Here is a 17,482-nt window from a genome sequence, read left to right on the forward strand (position 1 = left end):
ACAGGTGTCGATCCTTTTTAAATTTTTAAAATTGTGGCAGGTATTGATCCCTTTAACTGGTAGGGAATCTATCTCAAGGAAATCATTCAAAATATGGAAAAGCTCCAAGCAGGTGCCTGTTTGTGAAGGCGCATGCTCCACACTAGTAAGAACTAGAGGCAATTTGGGATTCAACAAGCAGGGAATGAGTGAATCAATTACAGCAGATTTTTCAAGCAACTTCCTTTGTAATAAGATAATCATTACAAAGATGATTTCATGGCATGAAAATTTCTCAAAATGAAACATAACTTTAAAAAGATGCTATTATTTTTAAATGATTTAAAAAAATTAAGATATGCATCCTCTACTGTATAAAACAGGGCTGATGTTCTGGTGACAGAGCTGTGGTGGGTATCATCCTTTTCTCTACATTCCGTGCTTTTCATACGATGGTAGCATGATGCTTCATAATTAAAATTGGCTTTACAGATGATGCTTTTTATTTAAATAAAGCGATCAGGCAAACAGATGCTGTTCTCTTTTGTCAAAGGATCGGCCTGTTAAGTGCACAGTTTCAAAAGTAATCTTGAGGCGTACACAGCTGTGAGGAAGGGCCCGGATGTCCTGGGTGGATTAAATTTGACTCTCATGAGACGGACGTTCCCCAATAGTTGATAAGTGTCTTTCTTTAGTGGGAAGGAAAAAATGACACTAAGTCATCTGATTTTTCTCTACTGTTTGATTGGAACGATTCCATGGCTGTGGGTGTGGCAACATCACCATTGGGGTTTGGTGATGTGACTGGAGCTGTTAGTGTCAGAACACACCAGGCAACCCACTGTAGGGAGGTGCCTTTCGGAGGAAGAGATTCCCCCTGGATACGGTCAGTGAAAGGGAAGAGTAACTACTTTCTTGCCATCCTCGAGTATGTGATCTATTTATGCAAGTGTATTTGTGTGCACACAGGGTGCTATGCAATTTCTGGAAAATTATGAAAAAGAAGACATAACAGTAGCAGAACTGGAAGGAAACTCAAATTCTTTGTGGACCATCAGCCCTCCCAGTAAGCAGAAAATGATACACGAGCTCATGGATCCCAATAGTAGCTTCTCTGTTGTTTTTTCATGGAGTGTGCAGAGGTAGTTACTGTATTTCCATGCATAATTCCCCCTTCCCCAACCTGAACTCGGGGCGGGGGTTGGGGGGTGTGGAAGGATACACACCTCAGATTAATTCGGATCTTGGTTCACATTACTTCCTGGGAACATTCACTCGATGCTACAGCTAACATTTTGGTCTATTAAATAATGATTTGCCTGGGAATCATTGACAAAACGAAGAACTTGTTAGTTTTCCTTTTTTCTACTAACTTCAGCTTTAAAGAGGCTGGCAATGAGATCTGTGACCGAGAGAGAAAGGTGGAGAGAAAAGAAAGAGGGTGATGACTCATAACATGAAACTGAGTCGGGTGAAGTGTAAGATTTCCCTGAGCTCGGGGGTCTGGTCTTAATCACAAGGGACTTGCAGCGCTGGGAACCCTGATTCTCCCTTGCCGGCCTCCAGCACTTGGGGAGCCCCAGCACCTCTCTTCTCCGAGCCTGAGCTGGGAGAGCCTCTGGGCAGTCCCAGGACGGGAGATTCCTTCCCACCCCACCTGAGCCTCTGGCCAGCCTGCGGCCACCACGCAGCACGTCTCGCAAAACGTTCTTGCATCCGAAAGCCCGACATGTCCGGGGGCCCGTTGGGGGGCCTGGACGTAATACCCGGGCTGATTAGCTCAGTTTCCTTCATGACAGGCTGTGACTCAGGACTCTGGGCAGTCCCGTGATAGGTTTGTTGGGTCCACAATACCAGCTTCTTGGTTGGAATTAAGAAAGAATCATGATAGGTAAGGAAGAAACCCTTCTAGAATCTGACTTCACAAGGAAGTAGTAAGAAGTATTTCGAAGGAGGCTGCTCAGAATATAAAGAACTCCTTCTTTAATCTTATTTTCTCCTTTTAAACGTCCCAAACTCCTCACGTGGAATTCTGTACTGGCAAAAATGCACTTGCTAGCCCTTCCTTTGAAGAGCCACCAAAAGAAATTAAAAATCAATTTCTGATTGAACATTCTGCTTTTGATTGAGATATAATTGACATGTAGCATTATTTTAGTTACAGGGGTGCAACATAATGATTTGATATTTGTATACGTTTCAAAATAATCACCACAAGAAGTCTAGTTAACATCCATCACCACACTGTTACCAAAAGTTTTTTCCCTGTGAGAACTTTTAAGATCTCCTCTTTTAGCAACTTTCAAATATACAGTACAGTATTAACTACAGTCACCATGCTGTATTACATACCCAGGATTTACTCATGTTATAACTGGAATTTGTGCCCTTTGACCCCCTTCACCCATTTCATTCACCACCACCCCACCTCTTGGAACCACCAATTCATTCTCTGTATCTATGAGTTCAGGTTTTGTGTTTTTATTTTTAGATTCCACATATAAATGAGATTATACAGTATTTCTGACTTATTTCACTTAACCTGGATGAAACTTGATGGCATTAGGCTATCACAAATCGCAAGATTTCATTCTTTTTTATGGCTGAATAATATTCGTGTGTGTGTGTGTGTGTGTGTGTATGACATCTTCTTTATTCATTTATCTGTCAATGGACACTTAGGTTGCTTCTGTATCTTGGCTATTGTAAATAATGCTGCAGTGAACATGGGAGTGCAGATATCTTTTCAAGGTAGTGTTTTCATTTGCTTTGGAAAAATACCCAGAAGTGGGATTGCTCAGTTAAACGGTAGTTCTATTTTTTAATTTTTTTGAGGAACCTCCAAACTGTTCTCCATAGTGGCTGCAGCAACTTACATTCCCACCAACAGTGCACAAGGGCCCCCTTTTCTCCACCTCCTCACCAGCACTTGGTAACTCTTGTCTTTTTAATGATGGGCATCTTGCCATTCTGACAGGTGTGAGGTGATATCTCATTGTGAACATTCTTTTTAAAACACAGATTGTCTGAGTCCCCATGGAGACTAACGTCACTGGGTTAACATAAAGCGTTTCAGAATCCCTGTTAGATCATCAGGGATTTCTCTTGTGTCGCCACACTCTTCCTCCTCACCTGTATCTGTGTTAAGGGTGTCTGAGGCCTCCCTGGATGTCTAAGAGGCTGGCTGTAAAGGTGAGGAGGACAGGTTGAGGTTGACAATTGTGGACCCAGTGAAACTTGGTGAGATGAATAGTTCAGTGAGTTTTTAACCTCTCCCGCAGACTTCTGAATAACCACTGACGTTGAGCTCTTTTTTTTTTTTTCTTCACAGAAACATGAGTCTGGGTGCAAAAGCAGAAATAGCAACAGATAAGCTTTCTTTTCCTCTTAAAAATACGACACGAGAGCACATTGCTAAAATGATAGCTGGCAACAACACAGAAAGTTCCAAAACGCCAGTGTAAGTTGATGGTCATTTTTAATACAGTGTTAGAAGGTGTGTGCATCTGGTCCAAATCTCCTCTACAAATACGTGTGTGCAAGAAACGCCATTTCTTCCTTCTTTGGTAACTCAAGTGAGCCTGTACTTAAGAGTCCTCGATGGGCGGGGTCACAGCACGTCTGCTCTCCTCCCGCGCCCTCTGCCCAGCTCGTCCGGGGAGGACTGACCTCTCCTCTGGGGAGCACACCTTGCTCTCATCTGACCGTAATCACCAAAAGCCCGGGAAAGGCCCTGGGAGACCCTTTTCTACTATTACCCCTGCCCCTGGGGCACCAAATGCCTGGCTAACAAATGGGCGTGAGAAAAACACTGCCACTGGGCTTCCCTGGTGGCGCAGTGGTTGAGAGTCCGCCTGCCGATGCAGGGGACGCGGGTTCGTGCCCCGGTCCGGGAAGATCCCACATGCCGCGCAACGGCTGGGCCCGTGAGCCATGGCCGCTGGGCCTGCGCGTCCGGAGCCTGTGCCCCGCAACGGGAGAGGCCACAACAGTGAGAGGCCCGTGTACCGCAAAACAAAACAAAAACAACAACAAAAAAAACCCCACTGGCATTGGTCCAAAACTGCTAAGTGAAGTATTCCAGACGCCCACCAGCCGCAGCCCGGCTCTGTCCCGTCTGCCCAAGCCCCAGGTCAAAGTGCAGAGTGTGAGGACTGCCACGATGCAGCCCTCAGACATGGTCCCTAAAGCACCCCTTGTCAATCACTAAACACGAAGGGCCCCTGAGGACCGTCGGATCCTCCCCCCATCACTTCCTGGATGAGAAAACAGCCCTGGAAAGATGGAGTGGCCCGTGCGCAGGGTGGGCTAAGGGCTAGGATGCCAGTCCTCTGCTGCCCCCTCACTCCTGTCTCTGATCAGCTCGGGCAGCCCACTTCACTAGACAAAGAGTTTTGAAATCCCAAACATTAAAATTGGAAGAGTGGTAGCATCCTAGCAAGAAAGACAGCCCCTTGCTTCAGAAAAGTCACAGATGTGGGAAAATCTCTGCAGCAGTTTTTAAGCTATTAACCAGCTTGTGTACAGAGTTGGCATGAGTTGTCCGGTTAGAACCTGGTGAATTTATTCGGCTTCGGAGACTTCTCATTTTAATGGAAACCGATAAACTATGATGACTGCACATCGCGTAGTTATAAGAAGACTCTCCCCATTACTTGTTTGAAATGAGGTCAAAAATAGCAACAACAACAACAAAACCACAATCTTGCATGGGTAAAACAACTAAAACTTAATTATCCTTTTTTCTCTTAATGCCCAGGACCATAGAAAGGATTTACCCATACTACGTGAAAGCACCCAGTGACTCTAACTCCAAACCCATAAAGCAACTTTTATCTGGTAAGAATGAGAAGGAATTGTTTCAGAACGTTTCTTAATCTTTCTTTTATTCAATGTCTGCGGTTTGCCTTTCACCCTTTATCAAGCTCCTTTCCAGTTTTCTTCCCCCTGTGACATGGTTTGCAAGAAGCATAAGGCTCTGGGCTGTGTCCACCAGCAAGAAGGGATCATTTACTCACCTGGGGGCGTGTTCTTCATCTTCCTTTGTTCATTGATACAGAACTTGATTGACTTAAATCCACGTTCAGTGACATGTTAACTGATTCATCAGAATCTGTTTACTTGTTTCTATTAGCAACCGTATCTTTGGCAGAAAACTGCCTAATACAGCGTTAACTCTGAAGGCCCCATGATAAGAACAATAAAAAGATGGCAGGAAATGGACTTGATTCAGCCCGAGGGTGACTGAGTACCAGTAGTAGGGCTCCATCTATTAAAGCTCTCAGCCAGCAAAACTCAGCTCAGAAGTCACCTCCTCTGGGAAGTCCTCAGGGATCATACCATCCAGAAGTGGTCTCCCCCAGCTAACAGACCTTGTCAGTGCCGGGGGCTGCCACGTGCCCATAAATAGTGCTTGTGTGCATGGCCTTTCCCATAGAACCAGGCTGCATGCAACCTGGTGACCCTTTAGCACCTCCTGGAGCACCTTCCTCCTGGAAGGCACTCAGTAAATGGTGGTAACATGAAAGAATCCCATCAGTTCCATCAACAGTCAGCTACTGGGATTTTTAAATGTCCAATTAGTTGTTTGGAATTGTCAGCCAAGATGCTCCGGTGATGGGTCTCAATTCACCCTGTGACTTTGCTGCTGTCTCATGTAGCAACAGGACTGGCCTCTTAGAGAAAGAGAGAGACCCCCACGGCCAGGCCCCCTCCTCCTTTTCCTCTCACAGAGCCGATGTGCCCGTGTGTCCCCATCCTGGAACCGGATGCCATGGGTACCAACCAGGCCATCCTGGTTCATCCGAGAATGGCTGAAGTGCATTAAATCCATAAACTCTCCTGCTAATTTGATTTCATGTTTCTCCTTCTCCAGAAAATAATTTCATGAACATCACCATCATTTTGTCCAGAGACAATACAACTAAATCCAACAGTGAGTGGTGGGTTCTCAACTTGACTGGGAATAGAATCTACAACCAGCATGCACAGGCCCTGGAGCTGGTGGTCTTCAATGACAAGGTCAGCCCCCCAAGCCTGGGGTTCCTGGCCGGCTACGGGTAAGGAACCATTTCACCATTAACAGTTATGAGATCCCACTTCTGTATCACACCAAGTTGAGGATGGGAAGTCTTTTATCTTCTTAGAATGCTCAAGTTCTATAGCTGCATTACTAGAATTCACAGATCCTTGGCCCTTATTTTATTTTATTTATTTTTTAATTTTATTGAAGTCTAGTTGATTTACAGTGTTGTGTTAATTTCTTCTGTACAGCAAAGTGACTTCGTTATTCATATATATATATATATTCTTTCCATTATGGTGTGTCACAGGGCCCTTCGTTCTAAAAACTGAGGAACCAGAGTCCCAAAGAAGTCAAAGATGCCTTGTGTGAGTCCCACCACCAAGCACAGGACCAGAAGCCATATTTCCAGCTTATCTATTCCTTCCTGTTACAGCACAACAGTTTAGTGCAAGTCAGGGCTTAAACTAGAAATGGGCAGAGTTCTCTCTTTTCTGCTAACATTGCCTTCTGACCTGAACAGACAGTCAAGTAGAAATCACAGTTTGGGACATGCCTGATGTTACCATTTCTCCATGTTCTGACACTTCAACCCTAGGACAGGCACACCCCCTACAAGATGCTAGTACAAAGTTTTCTACTTCCCAGAATGAGCCTCTTAAGAAATCACTGTCTATACAGAATTTTATTATAAACATGAATCTCTGAGAAAGGCAGGGCAGAGTCCTGGATACAGAAAAGCGTATATAACAATTGCATTTCTATCATATATATATATTTTAACATCTTTATTGGAGTATAATTGCTTTACAGTGGTGTGTTAGTTTCTGCTGTATAACAAAGTGAATCAGCTATACATATACATATATCCCCGTATCTCCTCCCTCTTGCATCTCCCTCCCACCCTCTCTATCCCACCCCTCTATCTACCATATGTTATGTAGCTTATGCATATAATATATGCAGTAAAACCACCAGAAGTTCATACACGAAACTATTAACATTGGTTGTTTCCAGAATGTAAGATTTCAAAGGACTTTCATTTTTCAAGTCCTACAGTTCTGTAATGTGTAATTTTTTTTTTTTAAAAAAGAGCATGCATTACCTTTTTAATCAGCAAAAAGGTCAATGTTTTCACCAAAGGGAAACAACTTAAGCTTTGGTAAGTCTATCATGTCTTTTATGGCGTTTGAGGGAAAGTGTTCATTTTTTTTTCTTTTAGGCATGTTCTCTTAACCACATGTAATGGCCAGATACATTTCTACCTCATTTTTTTTTTTTTTTTTTTTCAGTATCATGGGCCTCTACGCTTCAGTGGTCCTGGTGATTGGGAAGTTTGTCCGTGAATTCTTCAGCGGGATTTCTCACTCCATCATGTTTGAAGAGCTTCCGAATGTGGATCGGATTTTGAAGTTGTGCACAGATATTTTTTTAGTTCGAGAGACCGGGGAGCTGGAATTGGAGGAGGACCTCTATGCCAAATTAATATTCCTGTACCGTTCGCCAGAAACCATGATCAAATGGACCAGGGAGAAAACAAACTGATGTCCCAGGCCACAGACCACAAGCCAAGTTCACATTGGAATTTTCCAAAGAAAAAAAGAAAAGCACAATACTCTCCTAAGAGCTAAGCATTTCTAATTCGGTGGAAACGGTCTCTCTTCTGACTGGTGCAGAAGGACTGGGCTTCCTTTTGCCCTCAGAGCTACAAGCAAAGGTACTCTCGAAAAGCCCTTTGTAATTCCATTCCTCTGAAATCAGGGCTGCTCGCTTTATGGTTTAGTCCCCGTGTGTCTTGCAGTCTGATGGAGTAGGTGGAGGAATCACTGACGGGCCTCATCCCTCAGAGAAACAGGACAGGAGGAGAAGGAAGGAAAGGCCTTCTCCTGTGAGGGGCGGTGACCTCTGAAGAGACACTACAATGCAACGCAATGCACGGGGCTCTGCGGCCAAGGGGACGCTGCTGTGAGGACGGGGGCCCTGCACCCCGAATACGCAACAGAACGGGGGCTGAAAACTCCTACACATATGTCTGGGGGGGAAACAGGGAGGGGGCCGGTGACCCATGGCGAAGCCAGTGGAAGGATAAGCCTCATTCTAAGCAAAAACATAACATTAGTGACACTTACTGCCTTACCTTAACTGAAGACTAATGAGAAATCTTTCCATTAAACACCAGTGACCTCTCAGGAAAAAAAAGCAGCAAAACAAATACGTGGACATGGTGTTGCTGAGGCCCAGGTGGTGACTCACTCCAACCTGGTGGTTTTCTGGTTCAGAGAGTTACTGCTCCCCGTGAAACACCGACGCCCAGCTGGAGGCGGGGTCCTTGGACGTTGTCACCTTTACTGACCGAGGTCTGAGCTCTCCTCTGCCCCACCCCCGACGCTTCCTCCCATTTCCATGATTCACGGCAGTGGTTTTTCCAGTATGTGACATTTTTTTCCCCTGTTTTTCAGGTCTATCAACGAGTTTACATATTCCAATTCACATTTTTACATCTGAGACGGGTTTTTTTAAGTTCAAAATTATGGAAGAAATATGTATATTGAGCTTGGGGAAATAAACAAATAGCCTTTTCTTAAATTATTATTATGGGTCATACAACCTCTTCATGAAATAACAATGTAGCATGAAAAGCTGATGATTGAAATGTAGTTTTCATTCCATATTAAAAGACAGTTTCTGAGAAGAATCATCGAATGGACTAGACTATGTCCCCCCAAAAAATGATCCTCTGTAGTTTGGGTTCAGGACTGACAAAATAAAGCACATCCTGCAAAGTCACTTTAAGAATACTCTTCATTCTGCCTTACTGCATGAACTAGGAAAAGCGACTTCTCTGTACTGTGTACCGGGAGCTAAAAAAATCAACTAAGAATCCACTTCTTGTTGGTTGCATTGTGGGTTTTCTCATGTGGGTGCTCTATGGGAATAATAAAAGCAGGAAACAACTGGTGAGAAATTAACTTCCCAGAAGGAAACCATTACAGTGAATATGGATCTTTTAAAACATATTAGAGTTCAACTGATGCCCCATGTCTTCTAGGGAATCAGTGCGAACCTGTGCTTCAGCTGTGAAAGCCGCGTGCCTCCCCCCTGCTTAGAGAAATGCTTGTCGTGGTAGCAATAAACTCAGAGCACTCAGGGAGCTCTCCAGCCCACACTTGATTTCCCGACAGCAGGAAGCGTCTTCCTGCGCGTTCCTGGTTGTGAATTCTTTCTTTTAAAAATGTCAGCAGGGGACCTCGAGAGAGCACGTTACAGCATATTTAGGAAGAAAAGGAATAGGAATCCTTCTAACAGGCATAGAGGTAAAGGATGCCAGGATGGTAAACAGGTCCCATGGTTCAAGAAAAAGCCTCAGGTGCGGAGGAGGGAGGACACAGAACGACAGAGAGAGATGTAGAAGGACCAGTCCTGCCGAGGCCTGTGCTGGAGTGGGACTCCCCAGGGAAGGAGGTGCCTCTGCTGGGACCCCTGGCCAGCCTGTCACGACCCTGTTCAGCCCAATTATCCGACAACATGAAGGGATCAGCAAGCTGTCACCGGCTTAATCCTCAGCCTCAAATGAGCGCCGGACCCGGCCCAGAGATGAGGGACACACGTCCCCTTAGAATATGTTCTCTGGAGACAGCTCTGAGAGGGACCGTCCCCAAGGACCTGGGGGGGGTGCAGTCTGGCCAGCGAGGAGGGAGGACCAGGCGGAGGGACATGGGGCTTCACCCAGCCCTGGGGGTGCTGGTGAGCTGGGGCCGCCCTTCCAGGTCCTGAGCAAAGGCCCAGCATCTGGATGCTTTATGCATAATTGCCAAAATCTTGGAAGCAACAAAGATGTCCTTCGGTAGGTGAATGGATAAATAAATAAAACTGCGTTAGAATCCAGACAATGGAGTAGTATTCTGCAGTAAAAAGAAATGAGCTCCCAAGACATGAAAAGACATGGGGGAAACATAAATGCATTTTACTCAGTGAAAGTAGCCAATCTGAAAAGGCTACATACTGTATAATTCCAAATATATGACGTTCTGGAAAAGACAAAACTATGGAGACAGTAAGAGATCAATAGTTGTCAGGGGTTAAGGCGGAAGGAAGGGATGAAGAGGCAGAGCTCAGAGGATTGTAGGGCAGTGAAAATACTCTGTATGAAACTGTAATGATGGATACATGTCATATAATACATTCGTCCAGACCCACAGACTGTACAACACCAAGAGTGAACTGTAATGTAAACTGTGGCCTTTGGGTGACTATGATGTGTCAATGTCAGGTCCTCATTTGTAACAAACGTCCCATCTGGCGGGGGATGCTGATAATGGGGGAGACTGTGCATGTGTGGGTCCGGAAGTCTATGGGAAATCTGTGTACCTTCCTCTCAATTTTGCTGTGAACACAAAACTGCTCTAAAAAAACTGTTTCAATTAAAAAAATCCACGTGTAATATTGATAAATCTCAGTAGGGCGAATGAATATGAAAGTGGGGAGAGACCAGGAATATTACAGTGATGCTATCCTTCCCCATGGAAAAACCCACGCAGAATAGGGGAGAAAAAGTCCTCCCAGATCTTCTTCTTTAAACCCCTTAGTCATTAGCCCCTGATTAGCCAAGTATGTGGCCGTCCCCCCTGGAGGAAGGAAGCCAGCCTGGGGACCCTCTAACTCCCCTGAGCCCACATCGAGTCCATCCTCCATCACCAACATCCTCATGGGACCTCCAATGGTCAGTTTAGATTTTGTCCCCAGAAGGCTCTGAAATGGCTCAGAAACTCCATCAATTAAGTGATTTCTATACCACTCCACACCTAAGACCAAACTTTTAGTCCTTATTCAATTTCCCGTCACAAACTATGGTCCAGGCACTTTGTCCAATGTCACCTCTGTGAGGATCTACAGAGATATAAAATGACATCCCTAAGATACGTCAAAATAAAACGCTAACAAGGAAATATTTCAACCTTAAATGAAGCCTCCTTTCAGTTTTTCAGGGAGAAACGAAAGTTAAAATAGTAAATCAAGTTAATGTCCAAGGATTAAAGAAGATGGATTAAATTCTCTTACCTTCATGAGTTAACAGTCAAAGACAGGAGAGCCGTGTCCCCATTCTTGGGAGGAACAGAGGCCACTTCAGGGAAGCAGCTCGTGGCATCTTCACAGGGCCTTTTGGTACTTCAGATGTTCATTCCACTCAACACCAAGTTTCTGATTGTGCCTCATTTTTTAAAGAGTCCAAAAATCAGTAAGACCCACAGAACTTGCTCATAATGACCAAATTTCAAAAGCATTTGAGACAAGTCCCTGCCTGCCCAGCTGTCCAAGGCCAATGCGTGTCTCAGAAGCATAAAGGGTATTGACAAAACCCAGAGCAGAAGCTCAACGGAAGCCTGGTGGAGTCACGTGGGTCCGACACTGGCTGGGAAGCCTGTCTGTCGAGCCAGGTGAGCAGAATCCAAAACCCTGACCGTGACCTTCACCCACTGCAGGGCTGCATCTTGGTGCGTGGTGACCTCTGGCTGCTGCATCTGTCTTTGGGAGAGACAGCCCCATTGCACCCCACCCACCCTCCCAGAGGCACAGCTGGAGGAGCCGGGGCTGCCTGGAGGCAGAGGGTGGAGACCAGTGAGGATGGCGGCCACGAGGTCCAGCCCAACGCATCAGTACCTCTCCACTCCAACCCCCGCGGTGCCCGTGTCACTGAGCCTGGGGTGCACCGGGGTAGGTCCCAAGCAGCAGCACTGCTTTCACCACGCTTGGCCGCAGAATTACTCTGGCCTCCAGAACCGGCCTCCTGTCGAAGGGTTTTCCCCGCGTGCAGTGAATTGCCCAGACTGTGGGGAGGGGCTGATCTTGTCTGTGGACCAGCTACAGGGATACAGGTTAGCCTCTCCGCAGCCTCGGTCCCGAGCGCAGATGCTGGCTGGGATATGGGACGGCTGATGTAGGGCCCTCACCCTGTGTCCGCATGTCGCCAGCGCTCGGTGATGCCCGCGGGACGCAGCTGCCCTGCAGGTCCAAAGCAACCGTCTATAGGGTTAGATTTAGGGGAGATTTAATAGGTTGCAGGGAGACTTTCCCCAAAGCCGCTTTTCCCCAACGTTTATTTGCACGTGCCCGCATTTGTTCTTTCAGGCGGAGCAGGTGACGAGCGCCAGCCAGGTGGCCGAGGAAACGGGGAGCTGCCAGGCGTGACTGAGGCGCCCACCTGACCCTTGGCCGGAGGAAGGACAGAAAGGAAACGTCCTGGAGAGCGACGAGCGGAGGATGGAAACGGCAGGCGGCACTCAAGCAGCTCTGGGCCCCCACCTCCCTGCCTCTGCATCCACCGCAGTCTGGGAGAGGACTTCTGAAAGGCCACCGACACACAGGAGACTGTGAGATGCCCAAGCGTCCAGGAGAGCGGGGGCGGGGGGTGGGTGGGTGGAGGAAGGGGCTGGGGACCAGGCTGGAGGCCAGGCCGGGTGAGCAGAGCGGAGGGACTGGAGCCATTCGCATCCGGGGCTGACCATGTGGCCATAGCCGCAGAGCCCGGCCCATCCTTGGTGAGCACCCAGGATGCTCCTCACACGCCCCGCGTCCCCGCCCTGTCCTCCCAGGGTCTCCGCTTCCCACCAGGTCCCGCCCATCGTCCTGCCGGCCCCTGGTGGGTGCGGCCATCCTCCTTCTCCTCCAGGTTCAGGTTCAGGGCCAGTTGCTACTCGGGAGGGAGGGAGGGGGAAGGGCTGGGAAGAGGCCAAGGAAGCGGTGTTTTCAGGATGGAGGGGGAGGGGTAAAGGTTGGTGTGATCTGACCTCCAGGCAGAAACCCTAAAGGGTGGCAGGACTGTCCCCCGGGAGGCCCCACGTCTCACAGGCACAGCCCCTGCGTCTCTCACACAAACGTGTCTGTCTCCTTCCCAGTGGACGTCGTCCAATGCCAGGAGGAACCGCCTCTAGGCTGGCTGGTGTCACCTTGGGTGTCAGGGGGATACCAGCCAGTCTCCCAACCCGAAGGAGGGGTCCAGACCCTCAGAACAGCCCAGAAGCTTCGGGGGCCCGGAAGGAATAGGCGGCCCGGCTCTCAGCGGAGGGTCCTCGTGGTAACCCCCGCCCTGCAGGCAAGACGTCATCCAATGGGACACAGAGTCTTCCTTTCAAAAGTGCCTAAAATCAGCTCCGAAAGCTTTCCTAGGAGCCCTCTTCCCCCTGGTGGTTCTGTCTCTCTCACCAAGCTCACTTCTGGGTGACAAACGTCACCATCAATGAGGAATGTCGTCCGGACTGAATGCCCGTCCAGGCAGGCGCTCTAGACTGATTTCCTTCCTCAGTGTCTGTCTTGCCTTTTACCCACTGCTCAGATGGATTCTAGGTGAAGAATCCACAGGCACCTCACATTCACATTCAGGACCAAAACCAAAATCATGATTTTCACCCCAAAGCTCTCTATCTTTCCTGCCTTCTATTTGTTAATAATACTCATTCAGTGGGGCGGAGGGGCTCAGAGGGTCTGGGACTCGCTCAGGCCATGAAGTCAACAGATACCTGTTTGGTCGACTCCCCTAAACCTCTGCCCCTCCAGTCCGGAGCCCTGCTCCTGCCACGTGCAGGCCATTCTTACTGCTCATTACAGCAGTGGGCTTGCAGCCCTGGTCTCCATCCCCTGTGGTCCTGGAATTTCATCAGAACCAACAGAAGAGCTTTGAAAAACCATAGATTCCAGAACCCTACAAGACTCACCAATCAGATCATATGGTCTAGGGCCCAGAAATACCTCGTTTCATCAGCGTCCTAGCTCTTGTCATGGATCTGTGCTTGGGGACAGGATGTCTAATCCATGGGCTCCTAACACAGACTAATCATCAGAATCACCCCCAGTTCTTGTTAAAAAATACAGACTTCTAGACTTCACATGATCCCACAACTCTGACCTGGGGGCCGGGGTCCAAGAATCTACCACATTTAAACCATCCCGGTGACTCTGACATCAGCCAGGTTGGAGGACACTCCCTTCCCATCCTGCTCCCGAGGGATGCTCTGGAGATGCATGCAGAGCTGAGGGGTCGTGATTCCAGGCGGAAGACGCTTGGGAAATGTTGGCCCTGCCTTCCTTCCAGCCAAGCTGTCGTCTACCCTGCCTAGATCCAAAATTTTATCCCCCCACCCATACGAAAGGGGCGTCTAAAGCAATTGAGAAACTAAAGCTCAGAGAAGAAAGGTCCGTATCCACATCCCTCACGTTCCCTTCCTGATCATTTAACACTTTCTCGGCTGCTGGTCAAAGGCCTGATGGGAAAACTAGGTCAAGCTTATGGAGAAAAGTGAAGAATTTTTGCAGCCTTATAAAAATGATGAAAAAAAAATGATGGCTGACAAGGGACGTCTCTAGGCTTGGAACTAAGTAGCCAATCATTGGAAATGTCTGGTCTGCCTCAATAATACATGATAATAAGTGAGGCTTAATCAGCAGCCCCCGCCCAAGCCTGGGCTCAACCCTAGACGGGGCAGTGAGTTACCCACTTGGTCTGGGTTCAGTATCACTAAGGAGCCTCTCAGACCTCCCGTGAAATCACTCCCCACCCACTGGATTAGACTGGAAATTATTTTGCAAAGACAAACTACATGTGCTGTTCTGCGCTAGAGAGAAGTCCCAAATGGAGCAGCCCCAGGGCAGGGGCCATGTTGCCTTGAACTTACGCGAAGGGTGGATGCTGTCCAGAGGGCAGAGTGGGAAATAGGAAAGGGAGGGCCTGGAGGGGACAGGAGTCACCGGCGAAGGACACCGCCTGGGATAGAGCCCAGAACACCTGGACCAACCGACCCGATGCCTGCACTGCTGGGCCTACCCCGATGCGGCCGCAGGACCCAGGCCCTCACTCACTTCCCAGGACGCAGACCTCCAAGTGTGCAAGTGTAGACACTTAAAATCCTACTAAATAAAACCGGTTTCCATCTTCTAGCTGTTTTCCCTGATGCGTTCATCTGTTTAGATTTTTGGTACCACCTCCACCACAGCAAGTTTCTTCCAGGGAAAATTTCACATACGTGAATGTTGTTCCATCTCCACGTAGGAAGACTTTATAAAAACAGAGGCCAACTGAGCCCTGGAAAGTTCTGGGGTAACCTCTCTGGATTCCCGGTGCCGTTGGCTGGCTGGTGGCTCGGCCCGAAGAGGCTGCCCAGAGCCTGACCGGGAGGCTGCCAGCACACACGCTGAGCGCTCCAGGGCTGGGCCTTCCTAAAACGCTAACCACACATTAAAGAACCACACAGAGCTCTACGAAATCATGAGCGATGTTGCCCCGGGGCATCTGGCTGATGCAAGGTGTGAAATAAAACGCTGCCTGGAGCCCCAGAGGCTGATGACAAGCACCTCTGCCCTGCACGGCCCTTGGGGCATGAAACCCAGAAAGCATAACAAAGAAAATCCAAAACACCAAAAAATCAGAAAATATAAAATAACCAGAAAACAGAGGAGAGACCCTGTGGTGTCAGTGGATGTACTAAAAACAAAGTCTTCTTGCAGAAGGGCCGAGGGGAGCCCTTGCAGACCTCAGTCATCCTGGGAGCCTGGCCGGGCCGCCTCCCACGCTGGGATCTGGCCAGAGAGAGCGCCAGGCTCAGGCAGGCTCCATGAAGATACCAAGGGGGATGGGGCCACGAGGTCCACGAGGAAGGTGTTTGGGCTCAGCACTGCTTTGTGGGATCCCTGATGAGAATGACCCAGGAACTGAACTACAGAAAAGGGAATACAGATTCAGGGAAGGAATCAGAGGAAGAAAGTTACAGACCAGGGACCACCCACCCCCCCACGCCACCCCACTACACAGCTCATATCCCTTTGTCCCTCTTGGTCCTGGTGTTGCTAAGCCCCACTCTGCGCTAGGCACTGACGATGTATAGGTGAACGACAGACACATCACCTGCCCTCAGGTAACTGCCCTGCAACTTGGCAGAGTGGCAAGACACAGTTTGAACAGCTTGTTTCCACAGTACGAGTATTTGCACACACAGAACCACCAAAACAGCTGCTGGGGAAAATGGGTCTTTCATGGTTGTTCTGGCCTCAAACAGCAGCTTGTCTTTTCTGAGAGCAGCATGGGTGGAGGAAGGAACTGGGTCATTGAGGGTCTGGTCTGGGATCTGTGTTCAGGAATAAATCAGGAATAATATCGCAATGGCCTTACAGCTGTGCTGGGAGGATAAAATGAAATCCTGGCCACATGCTGTAGTGACGACTAGCACCAGGTAGTAGTGAATTAGAGAACATGGCCAGGTATGTGGGCCCTCTTGATCAGTATTTTTTATCATTTTTGGTAAAAATAGGGGTGAGATCAAAAGCATACAGTAATCAAACCTAACCATATCACCTTCGAAATACACGGACATAAGTGAAAGGAGAAACTGATGGAATCAAAGTCATGGCCGTGGTGAGAGACTAGAATAGTGTTCTTGCAGAATCTCACAGATCAAGGTGAATAAAAATTATTCGAACAACTCAGCTAAGAAGTCTGATTTGTCCACTTTTTACAGAGCCCAACCCTCTACAAATAGAGAATACATAAACTCTAGGGTACATGGAACATTTACAAAACTTGACCAGGTTAAATTTAAAAAGTATCAACAAATTGCAACCAATTGTCCTCATACTGCGCTGTTTAGCCCACACAGCTCTCCCCTCTTCCAGGCACGTAGCAGGACTGCATTTCCCACCTCTGCCCCTTGTGATCGGGTGGGGCTTTGTGATGAGTTCTGGCCCTGGTGGCCTGGAGCTTTCAGAGCTTCTTTCCTCCTCTCTCCTGGAACCGCTCACATAGCAACTGGCAACAGGGTGCCCAGGTAACTACCAAACTTTGATGTTCCCATAGTGTAGGTGAGATTAAAATTGTGCTGTTTTAAGCCACAGGGATTCAGGGGTTATTCATTCTGGCAGCATGATCTAGCCTGTCTTGACTCACACGTTCTTAAACCAAGATTGAATTAAATTACTAATGACTAAGCAAAAATAATTTTAAAATCATGGTAGGAAAAAGTAAATTCCTAAATAGTTCATGAGTTTAAAAAAATGGAATGCAAAATTGTTTAATTAATCAAAAAGAAAATGACTACATTTCAAAATTTGTAAAATGTAAGTAAAGGTGCACTCATCAATGAAACTGAAAATAGATGAATTAAGCATTTAATTCAAGATGGAAGACAGGATAGAAATGAAACAGATAATAATAACAAACAGATAATAACAAATAATAAACAGTTAAAGGAAGTCAAAGGTAGGAATATTTGTAAGAGAGAAAATACAAGAAAAGAAAAGAAAAAATGCAAGAGAGTAACACTAAAATCAAGTTGTTTCTGAAGAAAATAAACTCAAACAAAGTTCCACCAAGGCTGACAAAAGGAAAAAAAGAGAAAAGAGAAAGACAAAGCATAAATTTAAAAACAAGTAACCATAAGGAAATATTATAAACAGTTATGTACTAATATACTTGAAAACTTAGATCAAATAGAAAATTTT

At 47.2% G+C, this 17,482-nt stretch overlaps 1 protein-coding gene across 1 annotated transcript in view; it reads left to right on the top strand.

Annotated features, from left to right (window-relative positions):
• The window catches only part of PIEZO2 (piezo type mechanosensitive ion channel component 2), a 219,362-nt gene extending 211,811 nt beyond the window's left edge, over positions 1 to 7,551 (top strand). Inside the window, exons 49-53 of the mRNA XM_055080794.1 lie at positions 949 to 1,121; positions 3,311 to 3,439; positions 4,739 to 4,818; positions 5,855 to 6,038; positions 7,294 to 7,551. Coding sequence (XP_054936769.1) covers positions 949 to 1,121; positions 3,311 to 3,439; positions 4,739 to 4,818; positions 5,855 to 6,038; positions 7,294 to 7,546 — 819 coding nt within the window. The 3' untranslated portion in view covers positions 7,547 to 7,551. The remainder of the gene's footprint in view (positions 1 to 948; positions 1,122 to 3,310; positions 3,440 to 4,738; positions 4,819 to 5,854; positions 6,039 to 7,293) is intronic.
• The last annotated feature ends 9,931 nt before the right edge of the window (positions 7,552 to 17,482 follow it).

Source organism: Physeter macrocephalus, chromosome 19 (assembly GCF_002837175.3).
Source record: "Physeter macrocephalus isolate SW-GA chromosome 19, ASM283717v5, whole genome shotgun sequence".
In the NCBI taxonomy this organism is placed as follows: Eukaryota; Metazoa; Chordata; class Mammalia; order Artiodactyla; family Physeteridae; genus Physeter; species Physeter macrocephalus.